The sequence below is a fragment of the Catharus ustulatus genome, chromosome 3 (assembly GCF_009819885.2).
Source record: "Catharus ustulatus isolate bCatUst1 chromosome 3, bCatUst1.pri.v2, whole genome shotgun sequence".
Taxonomy (NCBI): domain Eukaryota; kingdom Metazoa; phylum Chordata; class Aves; order Passeriformes; family Turdidae; genus Catharus; species Catharus ustulatus.
Genome location: NC_046223.1, coordinates 13,715,787 through 13,741,955, shown reverse-complemented (window position 1 = coordinate 13,741,955; position 26,169 = coordinate 13,715,787). Strand labels below are relative to the sequence as shown.

At 44.7% G+C, this 26,169-nt stretch overlaps 2 protein-coding genes across 5 annotated transcripts; both read right to left on the bottom strand.

Moving 5' to 3' along the window:
• Nucleotides 1–118: 118 nt before the first annotated feature.
• Nucleotides 119–14,854, bottom strand: SEC23B (SEC23 homolog B, COPII coat complex component). 4 transcript variants are annotated; one of them, XM_033055816.2, is made up of 20 exons: nucleotides 14,809–14,854; nucleotides 12,505–12,784; nucleotides 11,428–11,485; nucleotides 10,755–10,841; nucleotides 10,339–10,575; nucleotides 9,915–10,000; nucleotides 9,343–9,487; nucleotides 8,657–8,815; nucleotides 7,852–7,967; nucleotides 6,813–6,936; nucleotides 6,229–6,309; nucleotides 5,823–5,912; nucleotides 5,461–5,567; nucleotides 5,173–5,326; nucleotides 3,745–3,822; nucleotides 3,293–3,454; nucleotides 2,982–3,068; nucleotides 1,806–1,961; nucleotides 914–979; nucleotides 119–372 (listed from the first exon to the last, which is right to left on the bottom strand). In XM_033055816.2, the coding sequence occupies exons 2-20, from the start codon at nucleotides 12,723–12,725 to the stop codon at nucleotides 283–285; spliced, it is 2,304 nt and encodes a 767-aa protein (XP_032911707.1). In that variant the 5' UTR covers nucleotides 12,726–12,784; nucleotides 14,809–14,854; the 3' UTR covers nucleotides 119–282. The 4 variants fall into 4 exon arrangements, with proteins under 4 accessions (XP_032911707.1, XP_032911706.1, XP_032911708.1 ...); XM_033055815.2 differs by lacking the exon at nucleotides 14,809–14,854 and adding an exon at nucleotides 14,521–14,625; XM_033055817.2 differs by lacking the exon at nucleotides 14,809–14,854 and adding an exon at nucleotides 14,580–14,602.
• Nucleotides 14,855–19,754: 4,900 nt separating this feature from the next.
• POLR3F (RNA polymerase III subunit F) lies at nucleotides 19,755–26,123 on the bottom strand. The gene is made up of 9 exons (XM_033056725.1): nucleotides 26,055–26,123; nucleotides 25,483–25,600; nucleotides 24,596–24,663; nucleotides 24,417–24,484; nucleotides 24,056–24,168; nucleotides 23,332–23,475; nucleotides 21,896–22,003; nucleotides 20,987–21,178; nucleotides 19,755–20,424 (listed from the first exon to the last, which is right to left on the bottom strand). Exons 1-9 carry the CDS (start codon nucleotides 26,108–26,110, stop codon nucleotides 20,347–20,349), a joined length of 945 nt encoding a protein of 314 aa, XP_032912616.1. The 5' UTR covers nucleotides 26,111–26,123; the 3' UTR covers nucleotides 19,755–20,346.
• Between the last annotated feature and the right edge of the window lie 46 nt (nucleotides 26,124–26,169).

The following is a 26,169-nucleotide window of genomic DNA, read 5'->3' as shown; positions in this document are numbered from 1 at the left end:
GGACACCTCTTAAGAACGTTAAAAGTCAAAATCTCTGCTGGCTAAAACACCTTTCAACTCTCATTACTCTGCACTCTCCACACACCATAAACAGAATATAGACAAACAGGAATACAAATAAATTAGAAGGGAGAAGTAAAAAACCCTCCCGGAATGTTTATTTAGTGTAACAGTTAAAATCTCTAGTTTAAAAGAGAGAAAGGGAAACGTTAATAAATTGCTCCACTTCTATCATCAACAAGATCCATGTAAATAGTCTGCTTCTGCTGCTCAGTTTGTCGGTCACGATGCACTCGAAACTGCCAGCTTTTTAAGGTGGTCCATGAAGACCTGAAGACTCACATCATCTGTCAAGATTGGAGCTCCTGATTCCTGCAGTAAAAATAAAGAAATAAAGAGCCTAAAATACTGTTGCTAACACAGGGGACGAAGCGAAAGCAAATCAAATGTTAGCACTCTGAACTAATTGCCTGCTAAAACCACCACCTTTTTCTCCTCTAAAAGACACAGATGCTACTCTTTGGCAACAGCCCTGACATTATCCTCTCATACAATCTGAACTGCTGGAGGGATGTCTCTTCTTCCTGAAGCACTAGGAATTTTGGTGCCCAAAGCTCTACAAAGCAAGGTAAGCAAAGAGGATATAAAAGTCTAGCATTCCCAGCTAAATAAGATCTGTATGTATCCCTATGCTAGCTGCTTTTTCCAGAATACTCGAAATCCATGACATCCAGGCTTGAAAACTCCAATCTGATCATCCAGTGCTGCTTATCTCATCAACAACCATGGCAGGGACCCAAAGACAAATGTAACACTCTTTGTGTTAGTGAGACAGGATGGCTACTGCACACACAAACACAGCCATGTGTATTTTACAGCATTCCCAACCACGTGCAGCTCTTCCATTGCTTACCTGGCCCCAGGCATAGAGGTTATTGTGGGTCTGAGAAGGATTCACTTTAGATAGGAGGAACCGGGCCTATAAAGACAAAACAAGAGGAGTTTGGTAAAATGAGAGATCTGTCTGCTCCCTCAGGCTTCATCTCACCTTAGATGCATGACCAGCAATGTTTCTCTGCTTTTGCAAGGTACTAATTTAACTTAAGCAGGTTTCAAGTCCAGAAATCCCTGCTCCACAGACAACTTGTCTCCCAGGGGCACTTAGTGCCCTGCTACAGCAGGCTGTGCTCGCCTGGCAGGGCAGCTCTGATTCCATGAGGAAGGAATCCATGGCACAGGAGACACCAGCTCTGTTCCTCTCCCCATGCCACATCTGCTCTTCTGAAAAGGGCTCAGTGTTAGACCAGTGTAACAGGGTCAAGTTAAAAATCAACACCAAATCTTTGGTTTGGAGCATCAGTTCCTGCCTCTTCCCTGCTATAAACAAGCATAGCACACTGCAATTCCAGGAAAAGCAAAAATAAAAACAAATTTACATCCTCATTCAGTGTTTGAGGACAAAGAAACAGACAGTCAATCATTCAGCATTATTGTCCTAGCAAGCTAACTATGGGCACATAAGCAAATCACTAATTTCCCACCTTTTTGCTGGGGAATAAAAACATATTTAATTCAGCTTTTCCATTTTTTTCCACCCTCAGATTTCATAAGCATATTCAGCAAGTGATCAGCTTATTAAAAGAGAGAGTTGTAAAAGCTAATGATAAAATATGCAAGCTCTGTACTTTGAAGAGTAAATTTCACTTCTGGTAGCATTTGACTACTAGAACCATCCTTTCAGAAAAGCAGAATGAGCTGTTTGCTCTAGGCAACAACAGAATGAGTTCCTCCAGGTTCCTCCTTACCTGACTGCCCCCATGCTCAGTGTGGACATAACGTGGCATTGGGAATCTGGTCTGCAATATTTCCTGGGCATCATCCAGTGGGGCTTGCAGGAGGTGCTTAAAGTTTTCATATTCAGGCATGTCTTGGTATCCAGCTTTCTGCCACTGTGCAATGGTCTATTGATGGGACAGAGAGGAAATTGGAGCAAAGATGTCTACAAGCCTCCCCTTTTTACCTTGCATGTCTTAAGGGAGCAGAACACTACATGTGCTTCTGCTTATGCTGCAAACACACACCTTCACTACTCTGGCTACAACATTACTTTCTGTCCCTGAATTTAAGCACAGGCATCCAACACAAAAGCTGGCAGCAACTTGTGCAGCGCCAGAGCAATTTGTTGAAAATCTTCAATATGTTTCAGTCTGTGCCAAGACAGAAATGAAGCATTTATAAATAACTGACATTTTGAATCTGACTTGGCCTTACAGTATTTTCAGGGTACCTACTGCATGTACCACATGCATGCAGCAATTCCTCTATATATACACAGGTCAGACACTCAGCTCTTCCCTTGTCTGAATTTTACCTAGCTGCTTGAGTGTCTTGCTCTGCAACAGAAAACAGAAACTCTTTAAGGTAACTCCAGGAGATTTTTAGAAAGGGGCAGTATCTAAACACTTCCCTCAGTCACGAGGGAAGGAATATAGTAGCAGCTTCCAAAAATATTTAAAAGCAAAAACTGGAAAACTGCCTGATTTCTTTAAGAGCTGCAATACTTAAGCACGAAAACCCTTCAAGCTGAAAGCTATCCTTCTCTGAAAATACTTGGAACTATGTTAAAATATGTATCATCTTATAACTCTGGCCTGCTTCATTTCCAGTTTTTCTGGCCTTTTCCACGCATGATAAGGGATCACCTTTGTGGCCAAGCTAACAACAGCTGCTTCTCAGTGCAGAACATAGCCTTAGTGATTCCAGTATTATTTTTACACTGACAGTGGTGGGAATTGTATTCCAACAGGCAGTGTGTACATGACATGGTCATTATGTTGTGTGTGCTTTGCAAGAAGTTAGTTTGTTAATATTTCATACCACCAGCAAAACCACTGTCATACCATAATATTTCATACCACTGTCCACATGCATGGCAGGAGGGAAGAAGCACAGAGAAAGAGAACAAACATGTTTCACCATACCTCACCAAGGTAGATAACTATCTGGAAGAAAGTATCCATCAGTAGGATTCTGTCAGGAAGAATACTACTGCTATCCAAAAGCACTGGCTGGGGAAAACAAAGAACAAAGGCACTCCTAAGCCCTTGGATCTCAATATGCCAGAGAGCAATTTCTATGCCCAAGTGTAAGGTGATATGATCTTGAACAAAAGTATATTTTCCTTTAATAATTTTTTTAAAAAATCTATAGGGGAAATAGTGTTACTGAAATAGTGTTACTTCAACTCATTATTTTGGGTTGATTCACCTCTCCCTGGAAAACACAGACTCACCTCAGGAGGCCCATGGAAAGAATAAGCATAAAGGATGGGCTGGATCATAATGAGGGACTGGGTCAGATCCTGTCTGGCAAAGTGGTGCCGGTAATAGGAAGATTCATCTGGACTGTTATTGAAGACCTGCAGGAATGGGGAGCGTCGCAGGTGGAAGATGAACTGCACCAGAAAGAGGAGTGAGACAAATGTTAACCAAAGTTGCCAAACTTCTGCACCCAAGTCCAGTATTTTCAAACAGCAAATTTTTTGGAAAGAAGTCTACCCCATATTAACTCAGACTTCCTCTCTTACCAGTCTCTTGCAGCACTGAACTACAAGACCAGCCCATTAAATTTAAAAAACATCTGTTCCTCCCAGCCTGAATCTGATCAATAGTACAAGATGTTTTATCATTGTTCCCACTCACTCCTGCACACTTTTCCCATGGCTGTGGGAAGTGACATTCTTACCTGAGGATACAAAGAAAATGATTCTGACAGCCTAAAGGAGTTGGGATCATCTTTGTTGTATTGTCCAAATTTCTGACACTGTTGGGAGCAAAACAGGATTCTTTGGTTATCTCTCTCTTTCTTTCTATTTTATTTTTTAATAATAGAATTTACATCTCTTTTTTTCTACAGGGTGTTCTTCTGTAAATTTTTAAACAATCAAGGCATGAACCTGACAAGAACAAAGTACTAAAACACTTACAGGCTCTTTTTCTTTAAGTCAGTGGTATCTCTGTCTTACTGGAATGAGAATGAAGATAAAATCTATTTTGATATATATAAATCTTGATTTGAAATTATCCAAGAATGAAAGTAATGGTGCCTCTACAGCACCATCCATTTTCTTCCATTAATTCAGGGCTATTACACCAAAACTGTTCTGTACACTATAGAACACTTCTTGCAGAACAGCAGCAAATCAGTATTTCACTGTTTCACTGAAAATAAGTATCAGTGGTTTTAGAAATTATACTCTAAATGATCCCACTGTCATTTCAGCACACAGCTTGCCCCTGCTTGTGCTCCAATCTCTATTTGACTAGCCCTGGTTTTTTAGGGACTGATGTGCCATAGTGTGTTAGTAGCAACCCCACATGGGTGTCTGGACAAGACCAACACTGATTTAGACATTTTGGGCTTGTGAAATTCGAAGCAAGAGACAGTAGGAGGTTGCAGAATTAATTCAGATTACTGTTCAGAACACTATCCTGAACTTGGCCCACATCTGAATGCTGTGGCCAGCTCTGGGCTCTCCAGTGAAAGACAGACACGGATATACTGGACTGGGTGTAGCAGAGGCCACCAAGTTAGTCAGAGGTTGGAGCATCTTATGAAGAAAATGAAGCTGAAGAAGCTGGGTGTTCAGCCTGGTGAAGAGTGGGATCAGGGGAGTCAACTTACTGTCTACCTGACTGGTAAATGGGGAAATGGAAATCCTGGTTGAGAGATAGAGGCAGGGGAGAGAGAAAAAAAAAAAAAAGGAACAGTGACTGTGATCAGACATTGGAACAGGCTGTCACGAGAAGCATAAGAAATCCCATCTTAGGAGAGCTTCAAAACACAACAAAACCTGGAACGACCTGCTCTAAACTTCAAAGCTGGCCCTACTTTAAGCAGGAGGGATGAACCAGCGACCATCCCACCTGTGTTACTTTGTGTTTCACTATCCCTTATTCAGTATCAGGTTTAACCCTTTCAGCATGATGGGAAGTTCACCTATCCCATCCTAAATTTGCTGATTACACTGGGTTTTGAGTTATTCCATGCTATACAGCTATATGACCATGATCTGAGTACAAACAAAGCAAGTAAATCTGAAAAGATATTGCTGTTATCGCTTCCATTTTTCTAAAATCAAGAATGCCCCCAAGCTCAGTGTCTTGGTCTTACCAGCCTGATGAGCTGCCTGTCCAGCCAACGCAGAACATCAGGTCCCTCCTCAGACTCAGCCCTGTACACTCCCAGCCGTGCCATGAGCACGGCAGCTGCCTCCTGGTCAAACGCAGCCTCGATGTGCTGGAGCTGAGTCTGTGCATCTGCCCAGCTGCAGGGTTAGCAAAGGGTTAGTGCCACGTGCATCCATGTGTGCCAATGCATGCAACAAAAAGCCAGGAACCCAGCGCAGACTGGAGCTGAAGCTGCTGCCACTCTGCCAGAGCACTGGCACGGGGTACTCACTTTCTGGCTATGGTGGTGACACGGATGCGCCTCTGGGTGCTGGAATGTTGATACTGAGTGACAAACTGCACTGCCCCTCTGCCTCCCTGAGGGATGGGTGCATTGTGCTGCAAATGAAACAAGGCCAGCCTTCAAAACATGATGGCTTTTCCACAACTCTTCCCAGCTGTACCAAGCCCCCACAGCACGTTAGACAAAGAGACACATACAAAAATTTCTGAAATTATTTCCCCATGACACATTACTTGGCTGCTTTGCAACCATCCACCTGCAACACAGGGTGTGCCACTGCATTATCTGGACCTGTAACAAGTAGTTTGATGAGTAAAAATTATGATTAAAAAAGAGAAGCCAGGACTGACCTGATTTACCACTTCAAAGTAAATGGCCAGAGTTGTACTGGGATCCAGACTACATATTTTCCATTGAGATGTCCCTCCAACTCCAAGTTCCTGCACAGAATCAAAAAGAAAGCCACAATTTTCCTCCAGCAGCAGGAAAGGCAAGCTTATTTTAAATTCTGATCAGAGGTACAAGTAATGGTAGGCTTTCTAGATTCCTTATCTTTTGGCTGTGAATTAAGTTACTGAAGGCCATACAGTTAAAAGAAAGCCTTAGGAAGCAAGAATTTAGTCTAGAAAAGGCTGCAATTTCCTAGGGATGTTTCCTGGAAAACTCTGACATTCTAGTTCAACTGTAAGCTTAGACAGAAACTTTGCATTGTATATCTACTTCTTTATTAAAGGTTTTTCCATGTCAGAAACTTACATTTTCAGAGACACATGGCCCTTTAGCATTCAGGGATATACATGGTCCAATGGCTCCTGCAATTTTCAGCTCCCTGGAGGTCTTTAACAAGGTAAAAAAAAAAAAAAAAAAAAAAAAGTGATTGCTTTTTCTTTTCCATGAAGTCAGTAAAATAGAATACACACAGTTTAAATTAGCTGCTCAGCTTTAATGAGATGGTATTTTTCCAGACCATCCACTGCTACAATTAGCGAAACTAAGAGAATCTACAGAGCCACATTTTAAAAATGAAGATGTATTTATAGGGATGAAATAGTATGAACTGTTCTTTGTTGAGTGAGGAGAGGCTGCTTTAAAATAAAAAAAAACCAAACTAACCAAACAAAACAAAAAAATCCCAAACAAGAACAAAACAAAAACAACCTCAAAAATTACTAAGCTGCCAAATAAATATCCCTCCAGTAGAGTGCTTCTTTCAAAGAAGCACTACAGCTTACTTCAAACATGTAGACATTCCTATACCCCAGACACCCCAGAGACTTAATTTTTCATCAATAGCACTTGTATTTCCCCATTAGTGTCACCTAATCAAACTCATCTCTCACCTTCACATCCAGATGTGCGCCAAAAGCCATCCGAAATTCCCCATTGTAGCCTTTGCTAAACACCCGCTGGAAGGTCTGCTTGAAGAGAGAAGTGTTGAAGGAGTCTCCCATCACCATGTGTCCTCTGGGAAAGAAAAAAAAAAAGGAACTGAAGAAATTGGGAACTAGAACTACAAAGAATACATCCCTGAACCTCTGACACGTGCAAACACATGCAGTTACTGCTTTAGAGCATGCCTTTGCATAGGCAGGATTCAAACCAGGAAGCGCAGATTCATGGGTGCCTCCTATAAAGCCACACAGGTTAGTGTAATGCCTTTGTCAGTTTGCTTTCTCAATTCTATTCCTTCCCATTGCTTCAGCTGTCTTCAAAACCTTTGTGTTTCAACCCTGGAAAGCTCTTTGCTCAGTCTGCTTTCCCTGAGCACGGCTGGACCCACCCACACCACGCCAGAGGTGGCTGCACCAGTGAAGCACAAGGAAGGTGCTGGGCCTCCCCTAAGCACTGTGACCAGATGCAACTCAGTAACCCAGCTAAAGGGTCGGTCTCTCTTCTCCCTGCTGAGCAATGAGGGGTTCTTTACAAACACCTTGCACTTCAGACATGCCAAGTCCCTAAAAGGCCTGGGTTAACACAAAGTCTTCCTCACAGGGACAATTTCCAGCAGTATGGAACACAGATATTCACCCCTTAGAAATGTCACTTAAAACTGCACCCAGGGGAGTCAAGAATTACTGGAGAAAGCAAAAGCGAACTGTTAAGCAGAGAAAATCCAGCCACACAAGTGGAAATGTGTTCTACCCACCACTGAGTTTTCTAACAGCAGTGCTAATTCACATGCTGCTTTGAGACTCCAGGAATGTGGACTGGGATCAGGTGAGGCTTGCCATATAATTCCTGGCAAATTCAAACCACAGTTTAGAACAGAACAATGTCTGCCCTGACAGCACACTTAACTGCTTCCTGAACTACTTTCCCCCTCCAAAAAAACCCCCACAAAGCAGGTGCCAGCTGTGTGCTGCCCTGCTGTGAACATACCCAGTGAGGTTTGCACAGCACTTCATCTCCAGCAGCCCCGTCTGGTCCAGGGCACAGGCGTAGATGTCGATGCAGTGCCCATTGGTCGCAGAGCGGTTGGCCAGAGTCTCGTAGTGCTGGGAACACACACCCGAGGGTTAGGAGGCTGCAGTGTGCAATTTCTGCTGCTCCCCACCTCAGGCCAACACAAGGTACAGATGGGGCAACCACCAGTGCTGTGGTAACTAAAGATATGCTGGCTGCAGCACACTGCTCCCTTCTAGGATAAGGGATGCATCTGGATGAGCCTGAGTTTATTGCCTCAAATACAAAAAGCGCATAAATGACATGGGATCATCTAGTCTGTGATGACTTGGTGGGAACTCAAAGATATCCAGCTGACAGTTAAGAGAACAGCTGTCATCCTGCTTTCTCTAAGCTGACAGGCATTTCATATCTGACATTTTTATTATTTTAATGGGTTGTTTTATATGTCAAGAAGACAAAGGAGGCATTCTGGAAATAACCAGTTATTGGGAGAGATTTGTTCCTCTCCAGAAGAAGACACAATGATGTGGAAGAACAAATTCTCCACCCACCATTGTCTAAGAAACAACACTGAAATGCTTTCTTCTCTGAGAAGGCACGAGACCATGATGGAGAACTAACTAGAAAGAAGCTTTTTTATCCTTCCATTAACCATCCTCATAATTTAGCGTACACAAAGACTCAGATTATTTCAAGGACAACCATGCAACCTATGTAGTGTTCTGATACAACATTCAGTTTCAGCTTTTAAATACATCCATCAAGTCCTAGTACCTACTTTGGTGGCCTTCTTCATGAACCTTGCATTATCCTTCTCTATGTCATGCCAGGAACGGATGGGTGTTTTCAGTTCATCTCCCACCACCATGCCTGGCCCTTGTGTTGGTGGCCCACCTGTGAACAGCATTATCCGAGCCCCTGTGTTTGGAAATGTGCCCTAAAATAAAAACAAAGACTTGTATCAGAGAGGGGGATGAGGAAAAGAAAAAGGAAACTGATTAAATGGCAACAACACTTGCTTCTGCAATGTCAGTGGGGATCTGTCCCTGCTAGAGGCCATCTTGATAAATAGTGATGCATTTCCTGACAGTCACAGCACTCAGATAAAGTTTAAACTCAAACCATGTCAAGCTTTGTGTCTTCAAAACAGGAAGCAGGCAGTTTCTGTTCTCTTCACTTGTATCTTAGATTATACTCTTATAATTCCAGTGTATAGTATCACCTCTCGTATGGCAACACATACAAGAATCAGAGACCTTTAAACACCTGCAAATTTTACCTTTTAGATGGAACCTTCCAGCCCACTCTACATCAGCTGGTGCTAGCACAGCTCAAACATCAGTAGAGACAAATTGCACCTCTGCAACCCCCTGTAACCCAGTTGCACTGACACCTACACTCATCTCAGCAAGCACAGCCATGTGCTCACTGTGACCTGTTCATGTCAAAGAGCATTAAAAGTACCTCCAACAAGCCAACTGCAATTGAAAGAGCCACTCCAGTAGAACGTAAGGGTCTCTTTCCCTGGGTCACTGGCCATGGGTCCCTTTGCAGCTCTCCAAGCAGATCTGTTAAATTCATGTCAATCTTATGCACAGGCTGTAGGAACCTGCAAAAATTCAATTACAGTGTTTTCCTGCTTCGAAGTTCAGAGAAGAAAAGAAGTGCCTCTTTGTTCCTGGCACACATAAATTGCAATGAGACAGTAATCAGAAGTAAAGAGACATGCAGCAGGTTGTCCAAACCTGTGCAAAATAAAAAAATTGATCAAAGCAAGACATCAGGAACTGGCAAGAAGGCATAAAGAACAGGAAAGAAGTTCAAAGGTGAGTTTGTTAAAAGGCATGAGAGCTACTACTGAAAAAGAGAAGCTGAGAAAGAGAATACTGTTCAACACAGGTTGAGTAACTGTGACAAGATGATACCATTTAAATCTTCTTTCCCCTCTTGGGAAACCCAGGGTTAGAAGCATGACCTACAGGCATAAAGGGGCATCAAACACCTGCCCTGCTGTGTACTGTGCTGGTGAAGCTTACCTGCTGGAAATAACAGGTTGCTCTGGAGTTTGAAGAGGTCTTCCCTGTTGCATGGGGACAGCTGGCCTCGAAAGCCCAAGCATATCCTAGGAACAGTAAACACAAGACAGAGGAGATGTACTATTTAAACACTAAACATATTATTTATACTATTATTTAATCTACCCTGAGGTCTACAATACTGCATCATTAAATATACTTAAATCTGTAAAATTATTCATCTTTACACTGCCATTATGTGAGATACACAAACCCAATCTTGAACAAGAAATTCACAAAGGCAAAAGGACAGGACAGATAGCAGGAGGGCAACAGGCTCACAGTTGAGAGCACTAACCCTCCTTTCTACCAGAGAGCCCTGTGCTTGAGAGTCCAACAGAGCTGAGAGGTACAAGCCCCTGGCCTGAGGTATGACAGAGCACACCTGTATTTGCTTGGCTGTCAGGTCCTTGGTGCCCCGGAACACGTAGCTCTTGGAAATCCCTTCGCAGCTCAGCTCGTGAACCTGGACCATCCTGCCGAACGTGATGAGCCCTACTAGGGCATCAGGAGGCAGCAGGCTCAGGGACATCTGCAGGGATTCCTTCAGGGCCTGCAAATCCTCCTCTTCCAAGCACGTGTCCACAATATACAGGAAGACCAATGGCGTCTGTGGACCTCGCTGATGTGGGAAGAAATTACATTTTATGAAGTCTCCAGCCAAGGAATAAAATGAGTCCCTTTTTAAGCACCTCACAGACATGGCATTTATTTGCATTATCTTAAGAAAATTTTACACATATATCATTTGTCACAAACAAGACAATTCTGGGAGCTTCAACTCGCCTGTGGTTCATTTACCTGTACTATATATTCAATTGTTGAAAACTGAGGCATAAGTTCTGCTGGCTGATTGACTTCAGAAATGCCTGCATATGCTGGGGGAAACTGAAAAAGAGAACAAAAAATTAGGACAAGGAAATTGCAGGGCAAAAATGTAGGGCTCTTCTCTGCAGCACAGAGCTTGCCCTGCTGATGATGTGGTTATTCAACTTTTTATTTACTGCCACTGCACCAACCTGATTAATTCAGGACAAAAAACCCACAGTGCTTTTCATAAGCACAGACAACAAGTGGCCAGCAGGATGGACAGCTGCTCAATCCAGTGTAAATAAAAGATAAGGCTACAGCAGCAACAATGTATTAGTTGAAATTCTTTTAGCCATATTTTCTGAAGGCAAAAGTCTACTCAAATCTAATTAATTCCATATTCTGCAGGAATAGTAAATATCAAATGCAAAAAACACACTGGGACACATGGAACAAAACAGCATTTTTATCTCCTTCAATGCTCTGCATGCCAGTAAAATTGCTGACAAGATGTCAGGTAAAGCAGACGGTACTCTGGCCTGGGTTCAGCAAGAGAAGAAGGCCAGGAGAAGGGATCCAGAGAAGCAGAATTTATGTTTAATGTCCAGAGAAGGCCATCAACAAAGTGTTCACTGAAAAGGTGGAAGTGCTTTTTCCAACTTACCTGGTTTCTCTGAAAACAGAAGTTACAAGCCCAAAGCTTGGCCCGATAGTCAACTTGGCTGCAAGGGAAAGATGAGGCACTGGTGAGACTTCAGGAAAAATTTTACAGCACAGCTTCACAATTAATTCAGTAAGCCATGTTGATTCACAGCACTGAGGAAGAAATAGACACTCCAGCTAGAACAGCAAGTGTTTTAGGGACTCAGACTCTTGTTCAACTACTAAGAAGTTCATTAGTTAATCCAGCCCTGATGTTCATTAGCTAATTCAGCCCTGATGTTTTCAGGCTTGTCAGCATGAGGGACTACTGACAGCTCTCTGATCGCTCTCAGCCCTTGGCAAACACTGACTTGGGTCTAATAATTCTTTCACTGCACTTAGGTTCATCCCATTGTGTTAATGTTTGTGCAGCTGTAGCACACAAGTGCTCCAGTCTCAGAGCAGCAGGAGCCATCCACCCAGATCTTGTGCAAACACAGAACAAACAGGCTGTTCCCTGTCCCACAGAGTTTACTCTCCTCAACCCAGTACATCCTGCTAGTGCCTCACCACGTTCTCATTCCGTGGCTTTGATCTCATTTCACTTCCTCTTACTGGCATTCCCTGCTTTTTCTCAGCCCAACATCATGCACTCCAAGTATGCATGATCATCACATGATTATGGGACCCAAATATTCCTCCAAAATTATTTCATTATGCTGATACTGGAACTGATCTACAAGCAGCAGGATGTGTAGGAAGCAGGGAAACAAGTGAACATGACATTCCAGAGCACAATATCAATATAATGGGCACCTTTGTCTATTATGAGTTTCCTCATTCACCACGAAATTCTCTGGGATGGTGAGAGGACCCTCTGCCTTAACAGAGTCCCCAAAGACCCTCCTGTCTCCTCTGCTCTTGCCAGTTGTAGTAACAGGCATGTTGATGTATGGATTTTAACAAACTCACCCCATCTAAATGAAAGAGGCTGCCAGGCATTGGGCAAAATAAAAGGGGAACAAGGAAGCAGGGAAATTCAGTTGAAAACTAGGTACTATCCAACCACTTCCAACATCCCCAGCTGAGCAATTCCTACCAGAGTGGGTTGAGCACAGCTTTGCAGGTTGGCCTGCTGCACAGCACTGGCTCGTACTGCACGGGGGGCAGGTCCAGACGCTCCTTCAGTGGGGTCAGGAGACAGGCCAGGGGCACAACCATCCTTGTGGCCTCCAGCCTGCTGGAGGGCCACACGTTCCAGCTGAAGCGCACTCCATCACGCTCCTCATTCTGCTGGATGAACTCCAGGTACGTTGCCATGGCCCTGCAGAAGCTCTGGAAGGACGCTCAGGCAGCAGCCACTTCTGTGGACACCAGGCCTGCAAAGGAGATCAACCTCAGGTGGGGGCACAAAACACTACAGGACAAAGCCAATACATGACAGTGAATTAATCCCATTACCAAATGAATCATGTGACTCCATTAATCTACTCTGTCCAGTGCTTCCATCAACATTACAGCAAACTGAAACACCACCAAATCCAACAAAGAAACAAGGAAAGTGGACACTCAAAGTCAGAATGCAAGACGGTTTTTGTTTTTTCCTTATGATTCACATTTACAATCTCAAAATGCAATCAGCTCCATGCTGGCCTCAAGGTAATCCTGCCTGACTGGGTTAGTGAAAAAAAACAGGCCAGTTTTGCAACACATCCCGAATCCTTCAGCTGAAACATTGCACGGAGAAAAGGAGGCCAAGTCTGAGACCAAAACACCACGAATGTCACCAAACTGCTAGCCTGACCCACTCACAAAGGTAAAGGAGTACAAAATGTCAAAAAGGTGTTTTGGACACCCACTCTGCATGGCATCACTATCCCACTGCCAGTAAGGAAGGAACTGAGAGTCCAGCGGGCTTCAGAAAACATCAAGGAAGAATATCACCAACACAACACAGGAGTCATTCTCTGTGTTGCCTTACTAAACTCTTCAAAACAAGCCACGAACAAGAGCTTCCAGGCCTTCACTACTTTTGATTTCTCTGAGAAAGACAAGGACAAGCCTACCAAAAAACTTACTTGTCAAAATCCAGACCACAAACACCACACAGCACTTGCGGCAACTCACGAAGCCAAAAGCAGCAGCTCCACAACTTGTTTCAGATAAGGAAACTCAGAGGTTCACCTACAGCTGCAGATGCTCCAGGAATACCTTACTACTGGGGTGTTCACTGCAGGTGGGATATTCAGGACGGCCACATACGAGAAATTGGAAGCAACACCTCACCTCAGGGGAGGGGAAGTTTTGGTCTAACATTTTCCTAGAGAACTCCAAATTCACGGACGTTTTCCTCTTCCTTGCTATTAAGGATGTAAATCAAGCTTAGGGAGAATTCCCCCTTGTTTCCACCCCTGTCACTGGATGGACAAACAGAAGGCTTCACAACACATCCCCACCACAAACAGGTCTGTCAAGGTGAAAGTCAGAGCTAAGTCTACCTGTAAAAGATCCTGCCCATCAGAACAGCAATACAAACATCTGACATCTCAGGTATGCAGCACAGCCACAGGGCAAATTTATTCCATGTTTCTCCAGCTGTAGCCCAGCACCACTTCCCTGCCGCAGGCAGAGCCCGGACTGCCAGGCTGGGTTTGCCATGGGCTGTGGCTCCGCTTTGGGGCCAGCTCAGCGGCAGGACAGGTGCAATCTCGCAGCCGCTGCCCTTGGCATGGCTGTGGGGACACCGCAGAGTCCCGGTACAGCCACAGGTGCCACCTCCGCCCCCACAGCACCAATGCCCAGCACGGCCACGGGGCAAAGCACGGACCCGCTGCACTGCTAGGGCGGCACTGCTGATCCTGCACAGAGTCCTGCCCTGGGGGACACCGCCGACCCTCAGCCCGGCCAAAGCCAACACCGCCGAGCCCGTGCCGCTCTGTGGGACACCGCCGAACCCCATGGAAGCGCCCCTTTCGGGGAACGCCGCTGACCGCCCCTCCAGACCCTCCTGTAGGGGACCCCACCGGCCCGCCGTCACGGACCGCCTCCCACCGCCTCCGTTCAGGGGACACCGACGCCCTCCATTCCCATTCCCCCCGAGCTCCGCCGCTCCCACCTGCCCGCGCCGCTCGCGCCGCTCCCTCCCGGCACACCCCGCGCGCACGGCAAAGCCACCTCAGCGGTACGCGCTGCCCTCAGCCAAGATGGCGGCGGCTGCGGCACACCCGCCCCGCTCCGCTGAGGCTCCGCCGCCATCTTGGCTGAGGGCACGCTACGCTGCCTTTCGGAAGGAGGGGAAAGGCGTGACCCTGCCAAACATGGCGGGGTGGCTGCAGGCTCCGCCTTGGAATAGCAACGGACGGGGTGTTCCTGTTAAATGTGGGGTGCGCTGTCGCGTTCCTACCGTGGCACGGCCTGAGGGAAGCGGCTCTGCTGTCAAGGGGCTCCGCTGCTTGGGAGCGCGCTGTTGTGTTCAGCAGGGGGCGTAGAGCTTCCTGGATAACACTCCACTAATAACACAGATACACTTTTTAAAGAAATAAACTGCGAGCCCCAGACAGTCTCACCTTTGTCTCAGTTCCCGGCTCCTCTCTCGGGCCGAAGGTTCTGACCCCAGGCACACACTGGGCAAAGTGGCGAGGCCATCCAGCCCAGCAGCAAGGTAGCGACAGTCTATGAAATTTTCCTCCTGCTCTGTTCCCTGGCCGAGCTTTTCCCCCACATTGAGGCCACAGTGGTTAATCATTCTGCCAGGAAATCTGAACCCCAGCCTATTGGGGGGACCCCCGCAGCGCCCAGGCCCTCTGGAGAGGAGAGATCCAGGGATGGACACAATTTTGAGGGAGCACGTGGATATGAAGTAAAGGTTTGCCACACCTGACTTTGCCTGAGGAATTTGTCTCTGCCTTGAAATTAGGCAAATATGTTCCCTCTTTCATTGCTTCCATCTTGTGTTGCTTCCCAGACTCCCTTCCAAAGCCAAGGAGGTAAGGCCTTTTCCTAGCGAGCTCAAGACAGGAATCCTCCCCTGCAGCTTTGTGTGATGCCATGCAAGTAGTGTTTGTCCTCTCTGAATGCATGGATGCAAATCCATTCCTGAATCCTGCAGACTTTCACACATATTGCAAAGGCAATGCGGTGAAATGCCTCAATTTGCTTGTAATAGTTTGAGTGTTTGTCTTACATTCATGCAGTGGTCAGCTTACAAATGTCCCCCAGGCTTCCGTGTGGGCACCACTCCTCATTGCTTAAAGGAAATTATCACCCTGTGATCAAGTCTACTCATCCATGCACTGTCCAGCTCTGGTTTTCTGTTTGTTTTTTTCCCCTGTTTTCTTTCTTTTAAATGCAACTATGTTTGGAATGTGCAGAGTACAGCTCCAGGTCCAAAACAAAGCAAAATGAAATGCTGTCCGAGGTGAACATTCATTTTGCCTTCCCAGCTTCCTGACAATCCCTGATACAGTGGGAATAAAAAAGTAGAAGCATATTACTGATGTGTGTATGCTAAAGTGAAATTCTAATTACTGGTATTGCTAACATTCTTAGACCCAGGACTGAGGAGGAAGCAAAACAAATCTGCTTTTCTGAAACTGCCTGTTTGTTTACATCTTCCTCCCACTGCCACATCAATGGGCTTCCATTGCCCATCTCAACAGCAAAGAGCCTTACCAGGATTCAGGACTTCAAGGCCATAATGCAACCCCCTGCAAACATTAGATTAACTAAAATATGGAGCAACTATTGTGAGTTTGTGTCCTGCTTTCAAATTTCAGAGTTAATTTTCCTCCCTCAGAGCTGGTTTAGTGCTGCATTTTTGATTTAGGATTAGGAAGATGTTGATAACACCCTGATAATTTAGTTCTTGCTGAGCAGTTCTTATGCTAAGTCAAGGAATTTTCAGATTCTCATGCTGCTCTGCCAGCCAGGAAGCTGGTGGTGCATGAGAATTTGGAAGGAGACAAAGGCAGGATAACTGATCCAAAGTGGCTCAAGGGATTTTCCTTATTCCTTATCATATGGTGTCATGCTGAGTAATAAAACTGGGGAGAATTGGCTGCTGGTTTCCAGCCCACTGCTCTGGCACTTCTTGGGCAACAGTCAGCAGAGGAGGAGCAACTGAATTGTTCATCTCTTGATTTATATGATCTCTTACCATTATTTTCTCTTCCTTTCCTGCCGTGTTAAAGTGTCTTTATCCAAATCTACACATTTTACTCTTTTTGTCTCAATTGTCTCCTCCATCCCACTGAGGAGGAAATAAAAGAACACCTGTGTGGTGTTCACCTGTCTGCCGAGTTAAACCAAAGCAGTTTGGAAGAGGAGCACAATCCTAAAGCCCCGTGTCTGTGGGCCAAATAACCCAAGTAAAAGCTTTCCCAAGTGCATTTCCTGAAAGAATCACAAGCTTGCTCAAAAAGTAGGAGAAAGAAAAAACACCACAGGCTGCCTACACTAGCCCCAGCTTGGTTTGTTTTTAACAGCTGAAGGAGAGAGCTTTGAGCTCTGGTTCCTGTCCTCCCCATTCCACAGATCTCCCAAAGAGTGAGCAAAGTGCAGTGACCAACTTTCTCATGTTAGAAGTGAACATTTTCAACGAGAACTAGGACACCATTTGTGAAGCTTGTCACAATACCTTTTAGTCTCTTCCAGGTTCGAGCTAAGCTGTGTTCAGTGTGGCTGAGGAGGGCCTAGCCAGGTGAAAGGACAGAAAGTCCCAGCCAAGCAGAAGAAGAAGAGGTAAAGGTGGTCTGTGTGTGGCAGAGGACAGCTCTGTTTGAGGTGTCTGTACCCTGTTTCAAAGCATCAAATGTTTAGCAGAAAGCAGACCCAGTTGTCGCCACTCACTACAGTTTCTTCCCAAAATCTGCTCTGCCGGTGGAGGCAAAAGAGAAACCAGTGTGGCTTAAGACCAAGCTTTTTCCCTGTTGGAGTGCTGGGGGAGCCATCCCAGGAAGAGACAGGAGATGGTGCTATAACAGCACCAGAGGAACAACAATTACCCATCACACCTCCAACGGGTCACTTGCCATCAAAGTAAAAATAAAAAACCCCAACCAACCAAGCAACAAACCAACCAACCTCAAGAAAAAACGAAACAGCCACTCAGCCACAGGGTAAATGTTTTCACTACCAAAGCTTCAAGCTTGCCATTCATCCTAATGTTTTAAACTTTGGAGTGTAAAGGCTACACACGCCAGGCAATACCTGCCAGCTGTACACCATCAGTTCACAATGCAGCCAGCTACCATGTTTCTCTTGGAATTAAAAAAGCAATTTTGCACTTGATTCCAAGAGAAAATGGCATCTGGGTGTGCCCACCCTCCAATTTGCCTTTGGACAGTTGGGTACTACTAGTGAGGGAACCACTCAAAAGAGGCTCATGGGTTGACGGCAGGATCAGGGCTCATGAAAACAAGGATGAGTTCTCTCCAGCTAAGGAGGGTTCTCATGGTCCTGCAGCAGCTGAACTCTGACCTCTTGTATGAGGCCTGCAAAAATAAATGAGCAGATCATGCTTCCAATTTGTCATCCATGTTTTAAGGGATAATTCTGCTTTCTACACATAAGTATGTTCATATTGAGTACTGGAGCTACTATAGTACCTTCCTCAAAACATTACATTTCATACCAGTTTAGAATAAGGACAGCTTTGCCAGGGAGAAGATTGACAAAACTCAGGACACTACTAATGCTACCTTTTAGCATTTACTCCCTTTTCAGATAAGAATGTCAGGCTGATAGATCAGCCAGGTTCATGAAGAACCAGAGTGACAGAAATATCATTTCTCTGATTCATACAGAAATAGATGAGACAGATTCCTTATCTGTAAGAAACAAAATTGAAATTACTTTTCAAAATCTGAGAAGTCTTGTTGCAACTTCAACACTAAGAATTTTCAGATACCACAAAGGTCATCTAAGCCAGATAAACCCAATTCAAAAATTTAACAAGCTTAATAAACCATGTATGTACTTCCTAAAGCTGTTCACTGAGGAGACACTTTCTCTCCTTTTTCTCATTGCCAATGAATGTGATTACAGAGCATAAAGTGACTTACCTGCATGATAAAGTCCTATTGCTTCCCCACAAGTTATCTTCCAGCTGCAGTAGAGCACAAATCTGTGTTGTCTCTGCAGCAGCAGAGACGTTGTCAGGTCCCCTTTGAAGACAGGAAGACAAAGGCAACCCCAGCCCCACATCTCAATGAAATTACTTTGGGTGGAATAAAGGATTTCAGATCCAAGGCTCCCTTCAGGGAAGAGAGCAGCATTTTCCCCTTGACTTTTCTGTCCTGACTGTTAAAGGGGGCAGAGGAAGAACAAAGCTCCAACCATTTGACACCCACATCTCTTTTGTAAGAGCTCTTCAGCCTCTGTAGAGATGTGCATCCCTTTCACCTGGAGACAACACTGCAGCAAAAGGAGAGCCTGCTGGAGGTGCTCACCTCGCTGGGACAGTCGAAGTCCTTGCATGGACTTGCTACCTTATCAGTGCTCATTGTTTGCTCCAGTACACACCTAACTGCTCCCACAGAAGGAGCCTTTGCCTCTGCATCGACACCCTCCCTGCATGGGACAGGAACCATGGGAGGTTTTTATGTTCTTTGTACAGCATTTATCCCCATTAGCCTCTGTCCCCCATCAATGCTCTAGGAAGGAAAATGGAAATCAAGTAAGATTTGAACACTTCCATACATGATCCAGACTGCTTTTAGAAAGTGCAGACTCTTGGGCAGTACTGAAAATGCTCATGTAGTCTCTTACCCTTATGAGGTAAACTGTTCCAAAATCTATGTTAACCTTCTGTCAGATTACCCAGAATGCTGCTAACTCAGCCACAGTGGTGCCTTCCCACCACAGTGTCCAAAGGGCTTCTTTTCAGCCAGGCACATTTGAAAATCACCAGGTGCAACAAGCCCTGTGTTGTGCTTGACCTCCTGATTGTTCCCCACTGCTGGAAGACCACTGTGAAGATACTGAATAATTGTGGAGAGATCCAGCCTGGCAAGAGCCAGCTGGAGCCACAGGCAGCAAGTGGTACAGGGGCCAGACTGTCTGTGCACAGCCCCTGTGCATTCCACCCTGCCTCCCAGTGTGTCATTCCAGCCCTCTGCTACTCTGGATGCTGGAATCTATAAAAATGTTCTCTGTATCATCAGGCCAGAGGAAACCTTTCTCTTGTGGAAAACATACCTTCCCAGAACATCTCTATTTAGAATTGCAGTGGAGATACCCATGTAGGTGATGCAGCTGCAGAACACACCACCAGAAATTTGATGATGAAGGAATAAATACAACAGATGCAGGCACCAGGCAGTAATACAGGAAATGAAGCACAGATGTACATAAGAAAAATCAGGGGTTTAATGATAAATTAGCAGGTAAGAAAGATAATAAAAAACCAGAAAGTGTTTCACATAGTCTGTGTCTGACATATTCAGAATCTTTCCCACATCAGATTGATAGTCTTCAGTTAGATGGAAGCTATCATGGGAGAAAAGTGTCAGCTTTAGAACTTAGGCATCCATCAGTAGCATTAATCTGAAAGTAAAATCTGGGATCTCATTCTTGGTTCGACTTGTTGGCAAGTTTTTCTCATCAGCTGTGAGGGACTGATAAATGTTAAGACTAAAATGTCAAAACCTTGCTTGAACTCCGTTTTGAACTGTTGCTTAGAAATCCTTTTTAACATCAATCATCTTAGTTGCCATCTCCAATTTCGGTTCAAGAATGGATCTATATTTCCACTTCAGCCTTTACCTTCAGCACTGACTCCACTTCCAGTCCATTCCCAGGATAGTTCACACAACTTACATGTGGCTGTTTTGTCACTCCATGTCCTGAAGTTGCTTACAAATTTAGAAGTCTGCCTTTAAAAAAAGCAAGCTGCTTCAGCAAGTTGCTGAAGGATGAATCCAGTTTACAGTTTTCTTTCACTTTAAAACTCCAACCACTCTGTCATATAAATACAGTTTGATGGAGAAATCTCACCACCTTCATGACAATCATCAAAAACCTGCAAAAGAAAGCCCTGTGTCAGCAGAGCAATTACTTCCAGTTGGATGGTGCTTGCTGTGTGTAACACGCTCCCATGTTTTCTGCTTCTTTCCCAGTACAGCAGCATTAGTCTATCAGAGGCTTAAACCTAGGAAGGCTTATGGCAACTCTGGTAGAGAAAAACAGATCCCACCACAAAAGGACATGCTGGCAAGTTTTACCTACAAACCAGTTCATGATCCAGGGAGGAGAGACCAAAAGCTAGACAGAAATAATTTAGCCTGGTAAAAACACAGGCAAACCTGGGATCAGAAATATAATAATGTAATTTGGAACAGGCTACACTTGACAGCATCCTTTCACATACAGTCCAGTAGAGACTGGAAGTGGGAAACATCTGGCAGAGCAGGTGTTTAGACCAACTACAGAACCTGTTATACCACAGCTAAGGCTTTTAGGCACAGCTGGCTTAGTCTCTAGGCTGACTTGTGGGCAGAACCTGCCATGTGCCATCTGGCCATTGCAGGCCTGTGTCCAAGAGCTGCCTGCACCACTAATGATACACAGAATTAGTTACTCACAGGGCAGAGTCCACAGGGTGTCCTGACCAATCCAGTGGGCTGGATGAGAGGACTAACAGCTCTGTACAGCCTCATCTGCCCATCCACACTGCCCACTGTCCCCTCCTTGGCAGCAATAATGGTCATCTCCACTTTGCCATCATAGATCAGAGTATTCAAAATGGTCTCGATGTCTTCCATTGACAATTCTACCTAAGAAACAATTTGTGAAATCGATTTTAGGAAAGATGTGTGCCAGCGAGTCCTGCAAGGAGGAAATGAACAAATACCACAAGTAACAAATCCACAGAGTTCTAACCTAGTCCAGAAAAAGACACCAGTCTCACTGGGAACTTTATGGAGCTGTGCAGATGCAAAAAGAAAAGCAAATACTAATACCTCCTACCTCCTGAGCACTTTTGATCTGCACCAGCCTTGATCTTACCAAAAAGAGCTTCCCTATGCACCTGAGATGTCTCCATCATCCTAGCACAATACAGTTCCAGTTTTGCAGGAAAACAATTGTGAAAGAAGAAAAAGACAAGACTGCTAAAGATACACTTGCTGATGGTGACCAGTAATGGTGAGGAATTTTTCCCCTTCTTTTTTTCCCCTCCCCTAAAATTCCTTGAAGTGCACTTAAGAGAACTTAAGAGAAATGATGAAACCTAAACCAGCTGAGACAGTAAACAAGTTAATGCTAATTCTTTGACACATTTTTGAAAAGCCACATGCACAAGCTATCCTGGAATGCCAGGCAGTGTCAATGACCCTCCCCAAAAAGCAGCGAAGCCACAACCCTCACCTCCACTATGCAAGCTGTGGGGTACTAAGACATTTATGAGACCTTCAGCAAGTTTGCAGTACTCAGCTCCTACAGCTAATCATGCACTGACAGTCTGAAGAGTAGTGAGATCAATCTGTTCTGACCTTACTGATGCCCAGTTCACAGATGTATTTCCACACCTCATGGGATGAGGCAAACGAGCTGTTCCTCTGTATCATAGGGTTCTGTTTGCTGTCCCGAGCTGCCTCTGCCTGAGAAAAAGGAAAGGTTAGTTATAGTCAGCACTCACTGCCAAGAGTCTCCTTCATGGTTCAGTTTCAGGCAGACTCAAAAACAAAACTTGTTTTCCATTTCTGGGACATGTTTAGAATTTAAATCTATATTCTTAATACTGGTGTATGTGAGACAATGCAGTGCACAATCAAATGTAATTTATAATAAATGACATAAAATTTACACTGTAATTCAGATTAATATAAAGGAATACCAGCATTTGGCATTTTGTTGACCAAAAAAAAGAGCCAGTTAAAAATTTACTGTAACGGAATAGACAAATGCTACAATCTGCTGACATATTTAATGAACCAGGGACAGTTTAGACTAGGGGCAATCATCTTCTAGGCAGAGCTACCTGCCTGACTGCTACCTTACACCCTCTCAGAAATGAGGTGCTCTGCAGAAACCACAGTGAGTTTTCCTAGGTTTTTTGGTCCTGTGCTCTTTGCTGCTGATTTGTGTCTTCGTTTAAGACAATTATATGGGATGGAGACTCCAAAATTAGTTACCTCCCCTTTAGTTTTAACCAATCTCCTTTCCCCATAAAAAGGGAGACAAAATGGAAGAAGACAGAAGGGAAAAATATCAAATAAAAGATAACAGCCTCCACGGTTCCAGAACTTCTACAAGCAACAATCAGAAGGGGACAAGGACAAAACAGAACCTGGACAAACAATTTTTGGCCAAAAAGCTCCAATGCTGCCAAAAACGTTGGAAAAAACCTCCCGGCTGGTTGCAGGGTCCGCCCTACCCTCGAGACACAGCAGGTGGCTGGAAAGTCCTGGAGAGAGGGTCTGACTCCTCCTTGGCTGTCCCAAGCAGCAGGAAAAGGTATTGCAAAATTTCCTGGGTCTGGATTGCAAAATGCAGCTTCTCGGGTTGCAACTTGGAGACCTGCCCCATGCAATCCCCTCAGGTGCCCAGGGAGAAAAAAGCACTCCCCTCATGTAGTTTCCCATTTTAAAAGGGATCCTGGATAAAACACACAAGTTCCTCTTTCCTGGGTTGCTGGGTCTTAGGGACGAGAATACACTTGGGCAGGCTGGCATATGGAAGATAAGGAATACACAATTTTGGGTCACCTGGGACAGCTTGGATCTCCAAGATAAAAGGCTTCCCTCCTTGTCCAGGGTGTAAAAATATCCATCATTAAAATATAACGCCATCACACTTACTGTGACAAAAATAATACTTCAGTGCAGATTTGCCAATCTCGCTGCAATAATGGCCAACTCTGATGGAAAACCTAAGCCTTGCCTGGCACCTGCTTACCAAATAAATGGCAGGTGACTTTGGCACTCACCTTACTCTGCAGAAACTTAAAACACTGTTGGTTTAACACCTCCACAAACTCAGACTCGAAGTCCTGGTCGCTGTACCAGGCCCCCCCAGTGACGGAGCGGTCAGGCTGCAGGTTGTACAGCATATACACCTTCTTCTTGGATGCCTGTTGGAGGGAAATGTACAGTTCTCAACAGCTGAAAGCCTTCACAAGGAACGAACATTTAAGCAGATAATCTGCATTTTATTACTATAAAATAGATAAATCCTATTTTATTACTCCTCTATTACTCCTATTTATTACTACCTAAGGCACAGCAATCCACCTCACTCAAGCTACCCTCAACCTGTCTGACCCTCAGGTAACACAGAGATAAAGAGAACCCATTTCAATTCCTAATCATTTTATAACAGTGTTGGAAGATTAGATGAAGCCAGCATCTTCCACATGAAAACAAAAAAGCTACTGCTTTTCTATGTCCAACTTCTCTGCCTTCACCTGCTTTACCAAAGCCCAGTGTGAACCAGGTAACTGAAGAGAGACAGCAGAGAAGCTGACCTGTGGACCCAATATCTGTTCCATCTCAAACCTGCACACTAAAGACAGGGAGTCAAACACTGGTGCATAGTCAAAGAGAAAGCTGGAGGCAAAATGAGGTTTCTTTTCCCCCAGGTCCCTGTTAAAAGAGTACAAAGCATGCAGCAGATGTTTGAAATTGTAAAAAAAAAAGTCACAAAATACTCACTGCCACAGATTTAACTGCTTTAATTAGCTTCTTGCTTTCCAAGTTTTTCAGTATCTTGTTGATCTCTGTTAAAGGCAGATTACTTTTATACCTAATGTCCCTGCTCCAAATACCTGGTAAAAACAGAGAAGTGAACAGAAATAAATAGAAGAAACCATTTGTTTCTGTACATACCAACCAAAAGTCACATCAGAACACTGCTTGGGTTGCTTGCCTGCCACTCCCAACAAAAGAGAAGGAATGGAAAAAAGGGATTGGGGAAAAACAAGTAGGTATAGGGGTATTAGATTTTATATTTCTATTGTCTGGGCAAACATAAGTAAACAGAGTTAGTACCATTCACAGTCATAATTTAAAGTACCTTTGTTGCCTGCATCCTCTATGATTTGGTAAACCAGCTTCTCTTGATTGTCAGAGCCTTTCATTTTACTGTAAAACAAGACAGACATCAGGATTTTTGAAAGGTCCGAAATTTGAAAGAAGTTGGATTCAAACAAGAATTGTGTTCCAAATATATTTACCCAGCAAACACAGGCTTACCTCGCATTTTGGGAATCTTTGATTCTGTACAGGAGACCCGTACTGCTCCTCAGAAGGTCCAGCTGCCCCTAGGAGAGATGGGCACAATGCATTTACTTTCCTTCAAACAGCTTGTTTCAGAAGGTGCTTTAGAAGAATATTATGAAATTCTACAATAACAACCTCATTTAATGTCAACTAAATAAAGAAAAATGAAAACCACTGGAAACAATAACAGCCTTGAGGATATTTTTCCCCCTGACAAGTTTCCACTTATCATCAGCTATCAGAAATAACAAACAGTTCCTGACCCTTCCCACAACATCTACACAATTCCTATTATTTCTCCTGACTTTCATATGGTACAAGGGACATCGAGTTCTTGTGTACTTTGCTCTGTTTCCACCAAAGCACTCATTTGCACAGAAATCATGGTGGAGATCTGGAACAATTCCAAATTCCAGTAGCGAAGTTCTACTTTTTACTAAGTTGCCATCACTGGGAAGCTGCTGGCTTTGATGGGCAGTCACTCTTAGAGGCAAATTACTGGCATCTCTCATACACACATGTTCTGCCCTGCATGTTTATTTCTTGTTTTGAAGAGGAAAGCAATTAGACAAGCCTAAGAGTAAAAGTGTGTATAACAGCATTAATTAACATTCACTCTGTCATTACTAGCTGGTCCTTACAGTCATAGCCTTGGTTCTTACAGATTTGGCAAGTTTCACCTGTGTGCCATCACAGCAATCCACAAGCTTGGGATTTTGTGAGGGGTTCAGAGAACATCTTCACACATGACAGCATGGGCTAACATCCATCCTTTTCTCTACAGCTAATTAATTCCCCACCCATAATGGGCCTTGGTTATGTGTGTGCTGAGGAAGATGAGGAAGGTGGGCTGTCCTTACCATGGAGAGCAGCCTGTTGATGGCCACAGCTCTCTGCTGGGCTTCCATGTGAGGCATGTCATTCTGGATCACCTGGTCTGTGATGCCGTGAGGGAATTGGTGGCACAGCTCAATGATCCTGCAGGAGGAGAGAAGCACTTTAAAAGTCATGTTCTGCTGCATCCAAAACCAAATCCAATCAGTACTCGAGTCAGGACGGAAAAGAGCGACAAGAGCAACTCAGGGGAAAAGTATCCATCAATTACTTCCCGAGGGAACTCGGCACCAACTCCCTGTGCACCATTTCCCTTTCCAAGATCAGAAAAACTCCAGGACAGCCAAAAGTGACCTGACCCAACCCACACTGCCCCTAAGCACCTCCCAGCACGAAACTCTCAGTGCCTCCAACAACCCTCTCCTCCAGCACCTATTTTCTCATTAACACTCAGGCGTCGAACCACCCACCTCAGGCCTTGAACGACAAGTCCCCGCCACGCCTGCTGCCCCTCGCCCCAAAACACATCCTTCGTGGCCTCCACACATCCTTCCCCCGTTCGGCAGCCCCCATGCCTGCCTGCGGGCGCCCGCAGCACCTGTTCTCGATGTCCATGGGGTCGGGCACCTCCGGCTTCACCTTCACGTCCGCCATAGCGCGGGGCTCGGGCGCGGCAATGACGTCAGAGGCGCGCGCCGGAGGGGGCGGGCGGG